The sequence below is a fragment of the Polyergus mexicanus genome, unplaced genomic scaffold, assembly GCF_030449975.1.
Source record: "Polyergus mexicanus isolate NDT 795.1 unplaced genomic scaffold, iyPolMexi1.0 SCAF_11, whole genome shotgun sequence".
Lineage (NCBI taxonomy): Eukaryota > Metazoa > Arthropoda > Insecta > Hymenoptera > Formicidae > Polyergus > Polyergus mexicanus.
The window spans coordinates 2,652,318-2,667,586 of NW_027223331.1; the positions used below are offsets into that span (position 1 = coordinate 2,652,318).

Sequence of the window (15,269 nt, forward strand, 5' to 3'; positions counted from 1 at the left end):
AAGAAAAACAGCTATGGCATAAGTGGAACTAAAAGTACTTTATTTCATCTCTGAATTTATGGTTCAGCGGCAAATTCAATTTTATAACTCAATTAACAATTTAATTTCTGCAAAATATATCATCTTTATGGAGATTGTTATATGTTAACGGAAATGAAAATATATTTTCTTTATTTTTGAAAACGCACGAAAATCATGCTTTTTGTAACCGAAAATAATTACTGTGCAGTAATAAAGACTCGAACATGAAACACATCGAAATTGCGATTAGTGCAGGCTGACAAATAATATCGAAGTTATTGCCCTCCCGTTTCTTCCCTCTCTCAATTTATACCCTTCAAGTGTTTCTTGGTAAGATAACTGGAGACGAACGTAATAAAATGTTAGATTTATATTTTTCGCCGATCGATGGAACGCATTACACGAAAAGTATTTATGCGCGTGTAAATGTGTGCGGCGATATATGTAGAACTACTTGTAAAAGAAACATAAATTTTTTTGTTGCCGCGGAACGTCAACAAATATATTTGCCGCAATAAGTTCGATATTTTCGTTCGACTATATGTCAAAACGATATTTATCTTGCGATAGATTTTTTACAGTATCGTATCTATATTAATTTAACTTTCTTTCAACTAAAGAAAATTGCTTCTTGCAAAATTATGTTTGCAGAAGTTATTTTTTTCTTTTATATAAGCTCGTTTTAATTAATTTACGACAAAATTTTTGACAATAATTTATAATTTTCATATAATGTAGAAAATATTTGAGAAATTAAAAATACGTAATATATATATATATGTGTGTGTGTGTGTGTAAATAAACATATATCAAAATACATACATATTTAGGATATGCGGCATATAAAAATGTAAATGGAATTTTGTCTTAAATTTTTATAGATTAGATTGTTTAAAATAGATCTTAGTAGCGATTTAAATAAGGAGGCGATTAATTAATTTTGAGTATTGACAGTTTTTCATGAATTTAGCTTTAAAAATATTTGCATAATAAAATTTTGATGAAATTTCAAACTCTTTGTATGAATCTGGTAGAGTTATTGATTTTCTATACAGCAAAAAATGGTTTTATATAAAAATATTAATAATGCTTTTAAAATAATTGTTTCCCAATAAAGAAATGATATTGCAAAACGCTGTTGCAAAGTTATAACAATTGCATTCGCTGGAAACGTAGAACAGAATATTAATATAAGAATTGAGAGGATAGTTATATACAATCTTTATTTATAATTTAATTAACCTTAAACACAAATTGCATTATATCGTTTTTTTACGAAATATAATATAGACGTCAATAGTTTCAAAGCAGCAAAGTAAAACGAAAACCGAAAGAAAGGTTGATAAATCGGGCATCATCGAGTTATTTCTTATCCGTCTCTTTGATTCCTGTATTCTAGTGTTACATTCACCATTACACATCCTTTCTACCAACGCTAGTTGTCCACTTCCATTTTTCGACGTGCATTTTATTTCCTTGCTATTCAGCTGCCCACCTAACGTCTCTTTACTTTCTGCTTTCTGTCCCATTTGCTCTCATTTCAATTTCCATCGCAACCATTCTGTTCGATGTCCTTTCTTCTTTTCTCTTGACAATAACTGGACACGGTTGGATTGAAAAGAAATCGATTGTACGGATATAAAAAAAAAGTAATAATAAAATAAAAACGATATGCCGTTTAATCTAAGAAGTCTTTAATCTAGTCTCTAATCTAAGAAGATTTAATCTAGTCTGGTCAAGGAGAGATACAAAATTTGATTTATTAAAAATTTTCTTATTAGAAAGGCCAGAATAAAAAAAATAAAATTTAAAAAATTGTTAACAATAAATTGATTTTTAATTAATAAAAAAATTTGTAGTTAAAAAAATATATAATGATTCTCTAACATTTTCTATGGAAAGCAAATTTGTTTTAAACTAATGATCAAGTAATCTTTTTTTATTTTTACATTTCACTTTTATTACTTTTATTAATTTTTTCACATGTGTTCTCGTTATATATACTTATCTTTCTATTTTTCAAAATGCATTTTACTTCCTTGTGTGATATTTTAACTATCCGCTCTTCCTAAAAAACAAAATAGAATTTATTTAAAGAGAAAAATCAATTGTGTATGAATATTTAAAAGAAGAAATATATGTCGCGGAAACATGCACGTTATGAAAGAAACATAAGCGGAAGGTAGATTGAATTCGATTTATTATGAGCGCACTTTTCGGACTGAGAGTTGTTTCCATAGAGATGTAAAGTATTTTGAAGAAAAAAAAGAAGAGTTTACAGTGAAAAAGAGAAGGCGCATATACCAGAAGCTAACGATCACTCTATTAAGCAATGAATTAAACCTTATTTACTTTCGAGAGAGAAAGAGAGAGAAAGAGATTCGTTTATAGACAACTTGATTTTTTTAAACTTTGCACTTTGAACGCCAGTACGAATCGATTGAAAGTTCATTTTGGCTTTAACTAGTTACCTTTGCGTATTTCTAGCTACGATTTTAATAATTTGTGCAAATTTAACGATCGAGCAGAGGTTGAGAGGCAATGCAATAAGCCGTGTTCAAAATGTTGATATAAGTACCTTAACGCTAAATCAATATATCGAGCGCAGTGTAAATTAAATAAATGCATTTATGTATATATGGATGAAATATGGATAATATTCTCTGCAATTTCAATGCGCTCTCAGTTTTACAAGCCGCGCGATTTCTATTGCGTCTTTAGATATTTTCAGATAAATCGATTACGAGATACGAGATGTATGTTATGGTTTCTACATCGAAATAATAAAAAATATGATTTAAATAATATAAAAAAATCTTTACAGATAGCGTCTTTCATTAAATGCAAATTCTACAACCACGTAACATTCAATATATTGTATATTTCGATCAATTTGAAAACGAAGTATAATTAGCCCATAAAATGGTATTACTCGTGTAAAATTTTATTTAACCAATCGCGCCGATCATCTTTATCCCGCGACTTTGTATTGCCGCATCAAGCTAGAAACGATACGCGGTAAAGAACGAGATCGTCCGGATTGTTGTAATCCACGTATAATGATGGCGATATCACCGCCGTAGCGTGGAATGATAATGGAACCTCCAAAAACCCCATTACCTTGCTGCCAGCCATTCGAGAAGCCATTACTCGCTGGCTTCCAGCTTCCCGTTGATCTTTTCCACTGTTCCGTCGTGATAATTGGACGAGCAAGCTTAAATCAGTCGGTGTATCAAACGACCCAATATTTTCAATATTGTCACCGGCAATTATCGTAAATAATCCGTTAATCAGCGTTGTAACATCGAAAGTCATTTTACGTAAGAGAATTTTTCTTCAATTGCATTCGCCGTTTTTACATCAGCCGTAAACGAGCATTGAAACGCATATTCGATAATTTATCTATCCGCGTTATAATTTCATGCAGCTTCTTCCTTTATAACAATCGTCACGTTACATTTCGGATAGCGTGACACCCGCTCACGCCTTGTCCGCGTTAAATTCGCGACACTCAATGTAACTAATGTTGTCTTATTGCCCGGACGGGCAAGTCGGAAAATCGATTTCCCCGCAACGTAAATTAACCCGGCAACGTAAAGACGCGCGAGCCAAAGAGAGACTACATAAGGGAGAAGAGAAGACGACGAGCTGGTTTGCTGCTGTATGTGGATAGAGGCGGTACTCTCGGCTAAACTTCGATTCGGTCGGTTGTCTAAAACCCGATGCGGCAACACTTAGAGAACTTGCTGGGAGATAACTCGACGGGTGAGTGCCAAGTATGCTTCCCGGCTTCGGTCATTTCGCACGTACGACGACGACGACAATCCTCCTTTATGCGAATGGTGGTACGATCATCGCGTGTCCTACATTTAGTGTGGCGCTAATGCGGCCTTAGTGTCCGTCTACGGGTGGACTTCTCCGCGCCACGCCGGAATTATCGACCGTGACACGGCGTCATTATGTCCGGTTACGGCGCGTTTTCCGGTACCGAGAGAACGTCACTAATTTCCGAGTTAATCGGTTTCCTTTTTCTCATTCGGCGAAAACGAGGAAATGGACGGAGGGATGGATGTTAATTGCGTAAAGAGAAAAAGAAGGGAACGTAACTCGAGTGTAAACTATAATAGCGATTAAAATAGCATCATTACCCGCGATAATTAAAATTACCTCCGCTGTTAATTCCTCGCGAGAAAGTCGGATTAAATTATTGTTTTTGAGCGGAATGCATGTCAAATTGTATTTAAATCGTTTTGTGCGCTCTTGCGTTCAAGATATATTGTGCGTGTTTGTCAAAACTAACGCGCATGTCGTTTTTTGTTTCAGCGTGTCAGCAGGTCAAGTACGGCGTCCAGGCGGTCTTCGGGCCCTCTGATCCGATTCTGGGCCAGCACATTCACAGCATCTGCGACGCTCTTGACATCCCGCATCTCGAGGCTAGGCTGGACCTGGACGCGGAGGCAAAGGAATTCAGCATTAATCTCTATCCCGCACAAAGTCTGCTCAACATCGCTTATCAGGACATCATGGAGTTCCTCAATTGGACCAAGGTGGCGATCATCTACGAGGACGATTACGGTGAGTGATGATGAAGCTTAATTGATAAATGCAATGATAATACGTTTATTAAATTAGCACAGTCATTTTAGCATAATCAAATGAAACGCCTACAGAAATTTAATTTTTCGGTGGTAATTTTTTATATCTTATGTTATTAATCTTTATGCTACAAATTGTGTCTGTGCCCGCAATTTAATAAACGTGACGCTAACTGTCTCTAATACATATATGATTCGTTACGTGAAAATACGAAAAATCGGAAGCAAATCTTATACGAATTTCTCTGGCATGGAGAGGAGAGTAATCTGTCGAGAAATCTGTTTTACACGCTCAATAAAATATCTTAAGATATTTGAGGCGTGCTATTGTAACGTAGAATCGCGTTGCATATTTTTACTCGTAAATAAACAAGCTGTAGAATTCTCGTTTCAAGAAGATAAAAAAAATTACGCGTACGTTGATAAATTTTTCGAGAGTGTATTCATTCCTTTATCGCGAATGATAGATGTAAAAAATGCATATTTATATCATTTATTTTTATCGTCTCGCTCGAGCAAATCGTGACTAATTTAATCGATTAAATAGTCGAGAGTTAGCAATATAGTGGCCTATCGAGTTTCTTTGAATGTTTCGATCGCGAAGCTTTACACGTTTATTCCGTAAATCAAAGGTAAATTGAAGAGAAGGTATTCCTCGCTCAAATTTATCGCGTTAAAAATATTGCAGAAGAGCAACACGATTAAATGAACTTCAAACGATTGTACGTTCAAGTCTCGTTTGAAATTCTCGTCGACGCAGAGTCGATTTTAACTCTTTTAAAGTCCGAAATGAGCATTATAGAATTTACATACGTACAGTGAACAAAACATATCTCGGTTTTGCGTGGAATTACTTTAATATATTTTTTTTATACTTAGTTGAGAAAGCGACGTGAAAAGGTGTAAGACAGAGACAGAGCGATAGATGATTTGAAATATTTAACCAGATATGAAGCCGGATTGAGTTCATTCTTTTACAAGGAAGAACGTTCTCTCGCTTTAACAAGTCAGTTCCATGATTTTAATAAATTCGCATAATGGACTTATTTAAATAATTTGAAGACGTAGCAAGCACGTTTCCCGTTTGGATAGGGAACTTCTTCTAATCTCCCGGACAGATTAAAATGTGCTTTTATAAAGACCTATTCAAAGTGCTAAAAATATAAAGCTAAAGAAAAATTTTAAAGAATATACAATGTTATCTCTCTTTTGTCATCTTTAATATCTTAATATAAATTGTGCGCGATAATCTTTTAATGTTTAATTCTGAAAAGTAAAAGTAACGAACTTTTGCTGGCATATATATCGCCTCGCTTTTTTTTCTATCTTCTAAATGATCCTCTCGCTTTCTCTTTCGAATCTTCACGCGCAAATTGCAATCGCAAAATCGCGAGCGCGATTTGATGCGCTTCAAGATTTTCGTCGTAACGAAGACGCGCCGGCGAGTACGCATTAATTATGCAAACACAAGGCGGCTGTGCGCATGAATCGCACACCTCCCGTAATTTGGTAGAAATAACGAGCGGGCACGATTGCGTTGAATTAGGAACGATGCTAGCAATGCGAGAAGAAGAATTACGCGACATAAACGTGAGTTCTGCGATGCCAGAATATTCCCGTGACTGATGATCGCGACACGTGAGCCGTCACTGCGGTTACTGCGACGCGTGACAATTCTGCGAGATCGCCGCTAAATCCGTTGTCTGGAGGCATTTTTCGCGTCGTGAGATATTTTATGGGCCTCCGCAGGCAGTTTTTCGCAAATCGCAGTTGCCTGTAACGCGTCGCGAGACGAATCATCGTAATTATAATCCGGCATCGTCAATTATTATCACAAAGATTTCTTATAATACATTTGTCGAACTGAAATAATTGATGCATAAATTAACCCGTAGAAATTAATTATATTGTAAGAATTATAATAAAATACAATTTTTGGTCATTGTTTTAGATTAGAATACAACGTGACATTTACAGATTTGCAACATCAAAAATAGCTATGAGTCGTGAAATAATATTGATATAAAAATAGAAAGAAAAGGGAGGTTATATCAATTTATCTATCATAAATTTGATTGCGTGTAACATTATCAACCTTTTAAATGGAAATTAATGTATGGTCCATTTGCATTCAATAGGTCGACAGATGTGAAAATACAATAATAACAAAATTAACCAAACACGTTATACATAGCTCGAAATTTCTGTAACGGCGTTTTATTACGGAGCGTTATATTACGTACAAAGCGGTATCATATAACATATACAGTCGAATAAAACACGTTAGCGTCTGGCAAAGTGAAATTGAACGATACCATCGATAGATTGACCTATTCACACCAATGAAGCTATAGATGTGATATCTGAGTTTTTTCTATCCAACTTTGATTCCCCTCCCCGATGCGTCGATAATTTTATTTCCGCGTCTCTACGGGATTTTCCCCCGGAATTCGGCGGCTTTCGATGAAAACATCTCACGATTTTAAACCACCTTCCACAACGAGCTTATCTATTTGTGAGAGTGCATGAAAGTACACGTACAAGCCGATTAGAACGCCCCTGATTCCCCGGGGTTGAATTCGCCAGCCTTTCTCTCCCTCCGCCCTTCCTCCCTTCCTTGGAGCCTCTTTCCAGGATCGACATTGAATTCCTCGAGAGATTTACCGGAGACTCCGCGATCTCCGTGTTTCCTCCACTTTCAATTCCGGCGCGCTATGTACCCATAAAGTGTAAGGGATCCAAGTCGGCAGAATCGTACACGTCTCGAGCATGTTTGCCGTTACGAGTCCGCGGATCTGTCCCGTGGAATTTCACGTTTTCCCCATAGGATCGAACATCATCACGGCAGTGATATGTCGTTCGAGTGGCTCAACGTCGGCTTTACCCGAGAATCTCTCGAATCAACGGTTAACCGCGGCCGCTTCGATTACGCCACAATCGCTGCCAAAATTGCACGAATCATGCAGGATCAAAATTATCCGCTATATTATATGTCGATTTTGCGTTACCAGATGAATTTAAGAAGATTAACAGAATGATTAATGGATCGATCAATTGGAATTTAAAATCCCGTTGCCTCTCTTCGGGCAGTTTGCGAAATTGACATGATTCAATCGTCGAGCAAATGCCGTGGTGAGTTTCTCGACGACGGTGATCTCAGGAGCCAGATAACGTGGCGCTACATCTCTTTCAACTTTCAAGCAGTTTAGAGAGCCGCTGATATCGACTCGCGATTACTTTACTCGTTTTCCGTCTCGTGGAGTTTCTGCGACGACGCGGAAACTTACCCGACCAGTAACAACTACTATCTACTTTGCGCGCTTCTCAAATCGCCGCATCGTATCTAATCAAGCAACCGATGTTTCTGCGTTTCAAATAATTTAGCTCGTACAAGAATTTAAGGTACGTTATTGTGCGCGCAATCAGATATCAAGCACATACTTAATATTGTATTATATTAAATAAATAAATAATTATATTTATATATAATAAAATTAAATTAGGTATTAATAACGCACAAGATATCTTGTAACTGATTACAAAAAAATTCTAAATAAGATTAAGTTGATTTAAATATTATATATATATATATAATGATTTATAATTTTATACAGGTGTTTTGCGAATGGTTCTATACTGTAGGATCATTGATGTTTGAAGAATTCCACAATCCTTATTCCTTGCATGCTTTTAGACTTCTGTGGAATGTCAATTCGGTTCTTCCTCGAAGAGTTCAAACATCTTTGCTTCTTGTGCAATTTCAAATGGAATTTCACATAGAGTACGTATAGAGAATAACCAAAGAATTTCGGACTCCAAGAGAATTCTCAGCAGCATTTCTATAAATATTTTGTTTTTTGATTTAAATATATGAGGACAAATTATTTATATATTCTTTATTATTGAATTCTGTATATAATGAGAGAGATAAGTTAATATATAATTATCGTATGTAATATTTACTTGAGGCAACCTTTTCATTGAAATATCGCCAAATTAATGTAATTACTACATTCGATATACTGAGATATTTATATAAGTATGTCGCAATTTTGCATTTGCTTATCTTCTCGAATTTAATTGAGTTCCTTCCGCTTACACGAGATCGAAAAGGAGAGAGAGAGAGAGAGAGAGATATCACGCATTAACGCAGAAGGAGCAAAATCAAGTCAGTGCATTAGAAACCTTGCTCCTCCGCACAATAAACGCGCTCTACATAACTCGCTGGCAATGAATAGACTTCGCAATGAAGCCCTGTGTCCGTAGCACGATGTAATATCAACGCCAAATTTCCCCGTATGTAGCTATATACGATGTTAATGGCGAACTAGGGAAATCGTGAGTAAGCGAGAGTTATTCTATTCCATTTTGTCGACAAGATGATACATGATTTACTAACCCCCTCAGTATCACGTAACACTATCATTTTAACGTTATATGTTGAGAAACATTGCGAACAGGCTATGCATCATTTACGGATGTAACTTTATACAATGTGATTTAATTTATTTTTCAAGTTTTTATTTATACGCGTAGTAATTACGTAATTAAACAAGCGTTAGTGTTTTCTTATATTCTGCTATTACATTAGACGTTATATAAGACTGATCAAACAGTCGCATTAAAATATAGGAGCTTTGAAATTATGTAGACGAAAGGGAACGTTGGAAAAGTTTGCCGATTGGAATAACGAGATAATATATACGCGGGTAATATAACGCGATATTAAACGAACATTCTTTCATGCGCGTCGGCCTTTATACGCACTGAATAACGACGTGCTTCTCAGACATTATTCAGCGGCAAATCGACGGCGAGATTCCGACGTCGTCGTAATTACATCCGGGAGTCCATCGAAGTGAACTCACCGTGTGGATTAATGTTTCACGGGTTAATTCGACGTTCGAATTTTTAATCTACAATCGTAATAAGTTTGACCTCACCATTCATCTCGAGAGATGTTCGATACGGAAAGAGGGAGGGAAAATCCAGCACCAGAGACGATGGTACTTTCCGCTGGAGAAAAAGGAGGACAAAAGAAGCAGGTCGAGCAGCCGAAACGGTTTTGAGCCTGCTTCGTAGTCCCGCCGAAACCTGATTCCGTCTCCTTACATCCCGAGAATCGCCAATGAACCTTCAACCCGGCCCATCACGGTCCATTGTGAAACTTTCAAGGCTCTCTCTCACCCTATCAAACGACCATCTTCGCGTTCCTCCCCCGCGTCCATCTCCTTTCTCTCTTTCTCTCTCTTACACATACACACATTCCTTTTCCCGCACTAGGTCTTATCATCCACATTCCTCGCGAAATCCCCAGAATAATGGAGTCACTGGCGGAAGGACGAATCGTCACGCTGAACGCATTTCGACCCTGCATTTTTATATTTCAATGCAGAATAATGAAAAAAGCACGAGAGTTTCTGCCCAGCATATTTTTCATTTTTCTTCACGGCAGCTCGGAACTTTTATCGAGAAATTTTTATATTTCGCGGATATTATCGGATGTCACGTTTATGTATCGCGAATAAATTTAAAATAACAACAATAACATTGTCCAGAATGTATATTTCTAACCATAGAGATAGTTGGCAAAAAGATATATATATATATATATATATATATTGTATATTATTGACACTTTTAATATTAATGATAAGCGAGTACACAAAATTTTTAATGCGTTCGCTTTTTATTTTCGGCATTTTATCTTAAGCGGGAAATATTCCGCAGATAAAATTCTTGCGGAGAGATACTTTTGTTTTTATTCTGTAGTACATTCTCTTCGTAAAGTTTGCTAGTTCAAGCGGGAAACGTCAAATCCTTCTTAGGTGAGATCCGTCAAAACCAGGCGCGGTGTAGCCGTATCATATTTTTATTTAACCATTGAAGGTGACAGCCCAGTAGTATTCTGCAAAACTTTTTATTACAGATACTTAGCTTGCCTACAAATATTCCCTTTCCTTAACACAAGACGCATCGCATTCCTCAACAATTGCTTAACTTATAAAAATATATATATATTAAGAGAAGAAAATATAAAATTTGTGTTTTTATGTAAAACTTATTTATTTATATCTTGCAAATTGCAAAAAAAATATCTTGAATTTACTCTCTCTCTTATAAATCAAATCTCATACATATACAATGCTATGAAACTTTATAAAACAAATAACGTATACAATATGTATATTATTGTTATCTTTCTCATCATATATTGTGAATTTCTTAAAAGAAAAATTACTCGCTCCCGTTCACATATCTTAATCAGTCATTTTTCTCACGTGTTTTAAATAATCTCGCTGAGTGACTACCGCTGAGTGACTCTGCTAATCATTTTCCTCACGTACGAATATTGTCTAGAAAGATCGATAATTTCTCTCACGTATTTTCAAATTTCGGCAAACAGGCCGACCATCCTCCCTTCTTTCTAATTTCAGCCACGTGTTCTAAATGATTTTGCCCCCAAACGCGAACCCCGCCAATATTCTTCGCACGATCTGAGCGTTATAATTCGGTAATTACAAGAAAGTTCAAAGAATCCGCAAGAAGCGGAACGCATTTGTGAAAATTACACATAATCAGCACCATATTTTGTGGAAGATCTTTAGCAAGTATCCCCCGTTACGAGCTATGTTCTTGCACGCATAAGGGAGAAATCGTTGGTTCCTGTCGTAATGAGAATTTTATGGCCGGCCGTCTGCAAAACGTGTCCAGTCGGGTGTGTATGTTCTACACGACGGCTAAATCACAACGAAGACCGAATTCGAGAGAGGGAGTTTGCTCGTTCCTAGACGCAGCGAAAGTCTTCGAGAACTTTTCGAATAACTCGGCGATCGTTGAAGTTCGATATTTCTTTTCGCACAGATGACTGGTCAATCTTGACGGGATGAGTAAAGTTTCTGAAAACGGTTTGCCTTTTTGGAATTTTTGGGGCGGTTAATGAAAGCTCATGTAAAGCTCGTTAGGTGTTCTAGAAATTTGTCTTTGATCAGTGATGAATAAACAGACAACATTGTTACACAATAAAGTGAATGCATTGAATGTTATAACGTTTTATTATGTTAACACAACGAGAAAAAATAGCATAGTAAGTAAAATTGATAAGTTAAAAATATATAAAGACAATGAGACACGAGCGTGCGAATGAAATGTAATTTGCACGAAAAGCTGCAACATAGTTCCAAACAAATATTTTTATTGAATGTAAATATAAGTCTCGAATATTTAAACGAATGTTATGAATTTTTATTTCACTTATTTCTCTTTTCTTTTAACATTTTTGGACTTAGTATTATATTCTGTTCTTATACGCTCATATTGAGTTTTTTTTTTTCAACAATACATTCTTTTTATTGGGTTAAAGCTCTTTTCTCAACAATATTTCTCATGTTTCAACTAATATTTTAAACTCTCTATTTATTGCGGTTGTGGCTCAGAAAAAATAACAAACATGACTTTTTTCGCTTTTTTCCTATTTTTTATTCTTATATTGTGTTTTTCATAAAATAAAAAAAAATGGTAATCTCGATTTAAAGTTGATATGACATTCATTATAAAATATCCTCGTTAAGAAAGTACGTAAAATTGATAATGTCAAAATTTATTATTACTTTTTTATTGAGGTATCGATTGATTATTTCGTAAATTTTTTAAATATAAACCGTGATTAAATTTATTTGCAGCGTATGGCTTTCGACGATCAAGTAACGAAAAAAAACGTTGTATATTCTAATTTCTATTTAAAAAGATCGTGAAGATCTTAAAAGATATTCCTTAAGAATATGATGTATAATATTGTAGTAAATTTCAAGGAATAAATTGTACAGTTTTTTATGGGAAATTTTACGAAAGCAATTGTTACATCTTCCTTCGTTCTTTTTATCGGAATATAATTGCAACAGCGCAAGAAAAGTTATATCTCTTTTACTCTTTCTTGGCATATTATTAAAAACGTTACCAAGTATCTTTTGCATAATTACAAAAACTTGTTTATATGTATATTCTAAAGCGCTATTTCATGATGCATACTTCTAAATCGAATCTTTCGATCGCAGTCGCCCGCTCGCGTTTCCAATATTCATTCGGTCGTCCTCTTGAAATGTGCATGTTTAAGACAGCCGATCCAATTATTTCGATCGTCTGTCATCGCGGCGATCCACTCGAGGCGAGGAGCGAAAAAGGAGGACGCAAGTAGAGTCGTTGACAGGTTCCTTTCGCGCACGCCAACTCAGCGCAATATTTCGCGCCGTGTCGTCGAGGCAGGAGGGCATATCGACATTTCGAGCACAGATCGTAAGTGGCTGCCATTAGAGGGTGTATAAAAAAGGATATAATAATCTGTTTCCCGCTTGGAATAGACGCTTATGTCCCCGCGCATTCTCCCCAGAGAAATTATCCTCATCGTTGGATAAGCGCTGCCGCGTTTGGTTTAGCTTTGACAATTTTTCTCTTATTCCGCATTTTTTAAAACTCTACAAACCATGCAGCCAATTATTTCAATAGATCTCTTCCAAGATTTATGTGACAAGGATATTAATGTAAGATAAGTACATCTTGTGACTAATTGGTCAATATTATATATTATTTCATAAAATAGATACTTTAATCTTTATTCTAAATATAGAAAAAAAGAATACAGATTATATATAAGACGTTATTATTTAATAGTAAATTTGCTTGGTATTTATTAAATATTTTGTCTATAGTATCGAAATAATATAAAATTTTTTCAGAACTATAATTTTTAAAACAAGATGAAAATACAATTATATATGAATATGAAAAAAAACTATCTAAGGCCATGAAACTTAAATCTTTTACATCCATCACACGTTTCTAACATTTTTTACGATATTGCACTCATTTTTATTTAAACGTCGAGATCTCTTATATATTGAAATGTCCCTAAGTTAGCTTATATATATGTATGATAGTTTCTTATTAATAATAAACTATATATATATATATTTTTTTTTTAATACATAATTTCTATATTTTCTGCGCCTTGCTTGTTATTATGTAATTCTCGTTACATTATCTTATTATAACATTCCAGATATGATAAAATTTTGTAAATTTTGTGGATTATATATTCCGGATCGTAATGAAAAATTGCATCGCGTGTATTCCACATGTGACGTTTGCTCACTCTCTAGAAACACAATCCTCCTCGGTATCTCTTAAATAACGTATATAAAGTTTAACAATATCGATTCCCTAGTTGTACAGTAATCTACGAATAGTGCGCAATATTCGCGTCGTAAGATCGTAAATGGCATCTCGTTCTTTCACTTTGATTGATGCTCACGGATTGTCCCAGTTGTAACACCTTATGAAACGCAACTCGACGCGATAGTACGTCGCACTTTACGGCTTCTCGCCATGTCAATTTTCATAAGAGGTGCCACTCTCATGTGTCGTCCGTGAAATTGCGAAGCGCAAGTAGAACGCTTGAAATGCTATTTTAATTAAAACCGCCGTTTCAAACGACTCCCATGAAAGTCCGTTCTCGCTGCACGCGAAGTGTTAATAATTTCAGCTGCAACGAGACGCGAAGCAAACCGCGAGAAATACTCTACTTATTATTCTCAGCTTAAGCAGCAGCGCGCATACTACAATTTAACTACCTCTTTAACTATCTTTTGCTGCGAAGCGCTCTGAAATAATTAGAAAAAAAGAAACGCACGATTTTTTCATCAACACATTTTCCAAGTTCGTCAAATCACGATTATCGTCGAAATATCGATAAATTACTTAATAATGGTGAAATAGTCAGATTTCTGTTATGCTATTCGTGCAAGTAATTCTGTTATTACACGATAATTTTTCTTCTTGCACGACGTGATATATCGCAAAGAGATATTACACTCGGACATGATAATGATGATGTATTAATGTAACATAGTTTAACTTCGAGCTATTGTACGGTATATTCACAGCGCGTTATTGTCTCAGAATAGTCGTCCGGTGTGTTGTCCCTTAGGATGCAAAATCTGCTTACATGAGAACATTGGTCTTTCTCGAGTTACTACCGACACGGCTTCAATTAAACTCGGTTTCTTGTTTGTCTCTGAATTAATTGCTGCTAACATTTGAACGAAACGCATGATAAAGCACGTTTCTTTGTCAGAAGTTATTCTAAGCTGTTTTTAAAGAGATTTTAATTTTATGGTTACATTATGTCTATTATATTTTTAAGTGGCATGCTACTATACATTCTTATGTTAGGCAAAAGAAATATTTATTAAAATGGAAAATAAAAATATTTGTATTAACTATATATTTTTGTCTTATTTTATTCTATTTTTAAATAAACAATTAAAATATAAAATGTTATTTTTGCATTATTTTTTACATATTAATTAAAAATATAAAACTGGTAATAATGATAATAGTAATTTATGTATAATTTTACTTTTATATTATATCTACAGAAAGTTTTAAACAATTAAACAATAAAATAAAATGAACCAAAAATACGTTCAGGATTGTACGATTCGTCATTACTGTCTATAAAACATGCAATCTATATATATAAATAGGAATCAATATACGCGAACGTATCGCATACTCGAGCGTATCAATCTGCGAATCCCGATTACATATGCAAAATTTATTTTGACGAATTATCTGGATATCTGTCTTTGTCGCTAT

The 15,269-nt window shown here is 35.0% G+C and overlaps 1 protein-coding gene across 7 annotated transcripts in view; it reads left to right on the forward strand.

The window, feature by feature from the left end:
• LOC138937544 (glutamate receptor ionotropic, kainate 2) overlaps positions 1 to 15,269 on the forward strand; it is a 141,464-nt gene that overhangs the window by 65,546 nt on the left and 60,649 nt on the right. For all 7 annotated transcript variants that reach the window (XR_011447529.1, XR_011447530.1, XM_070303914.1 and 4 more), the window contains one exon: positions 4,345 to 4,596. Coding sequence is in view for 5 of the 7 variants with exons in the window: in XM_070303914.1 (XP_070160015.1) it covers positions 4,345 to 4,596 (252 nt within the window). In the remaining 2 variants the exon portion in view is untranslated. The remainder of the gene's footprint in view (positions 1 to 4,344; positions 4,597 to 15,269) is intronic.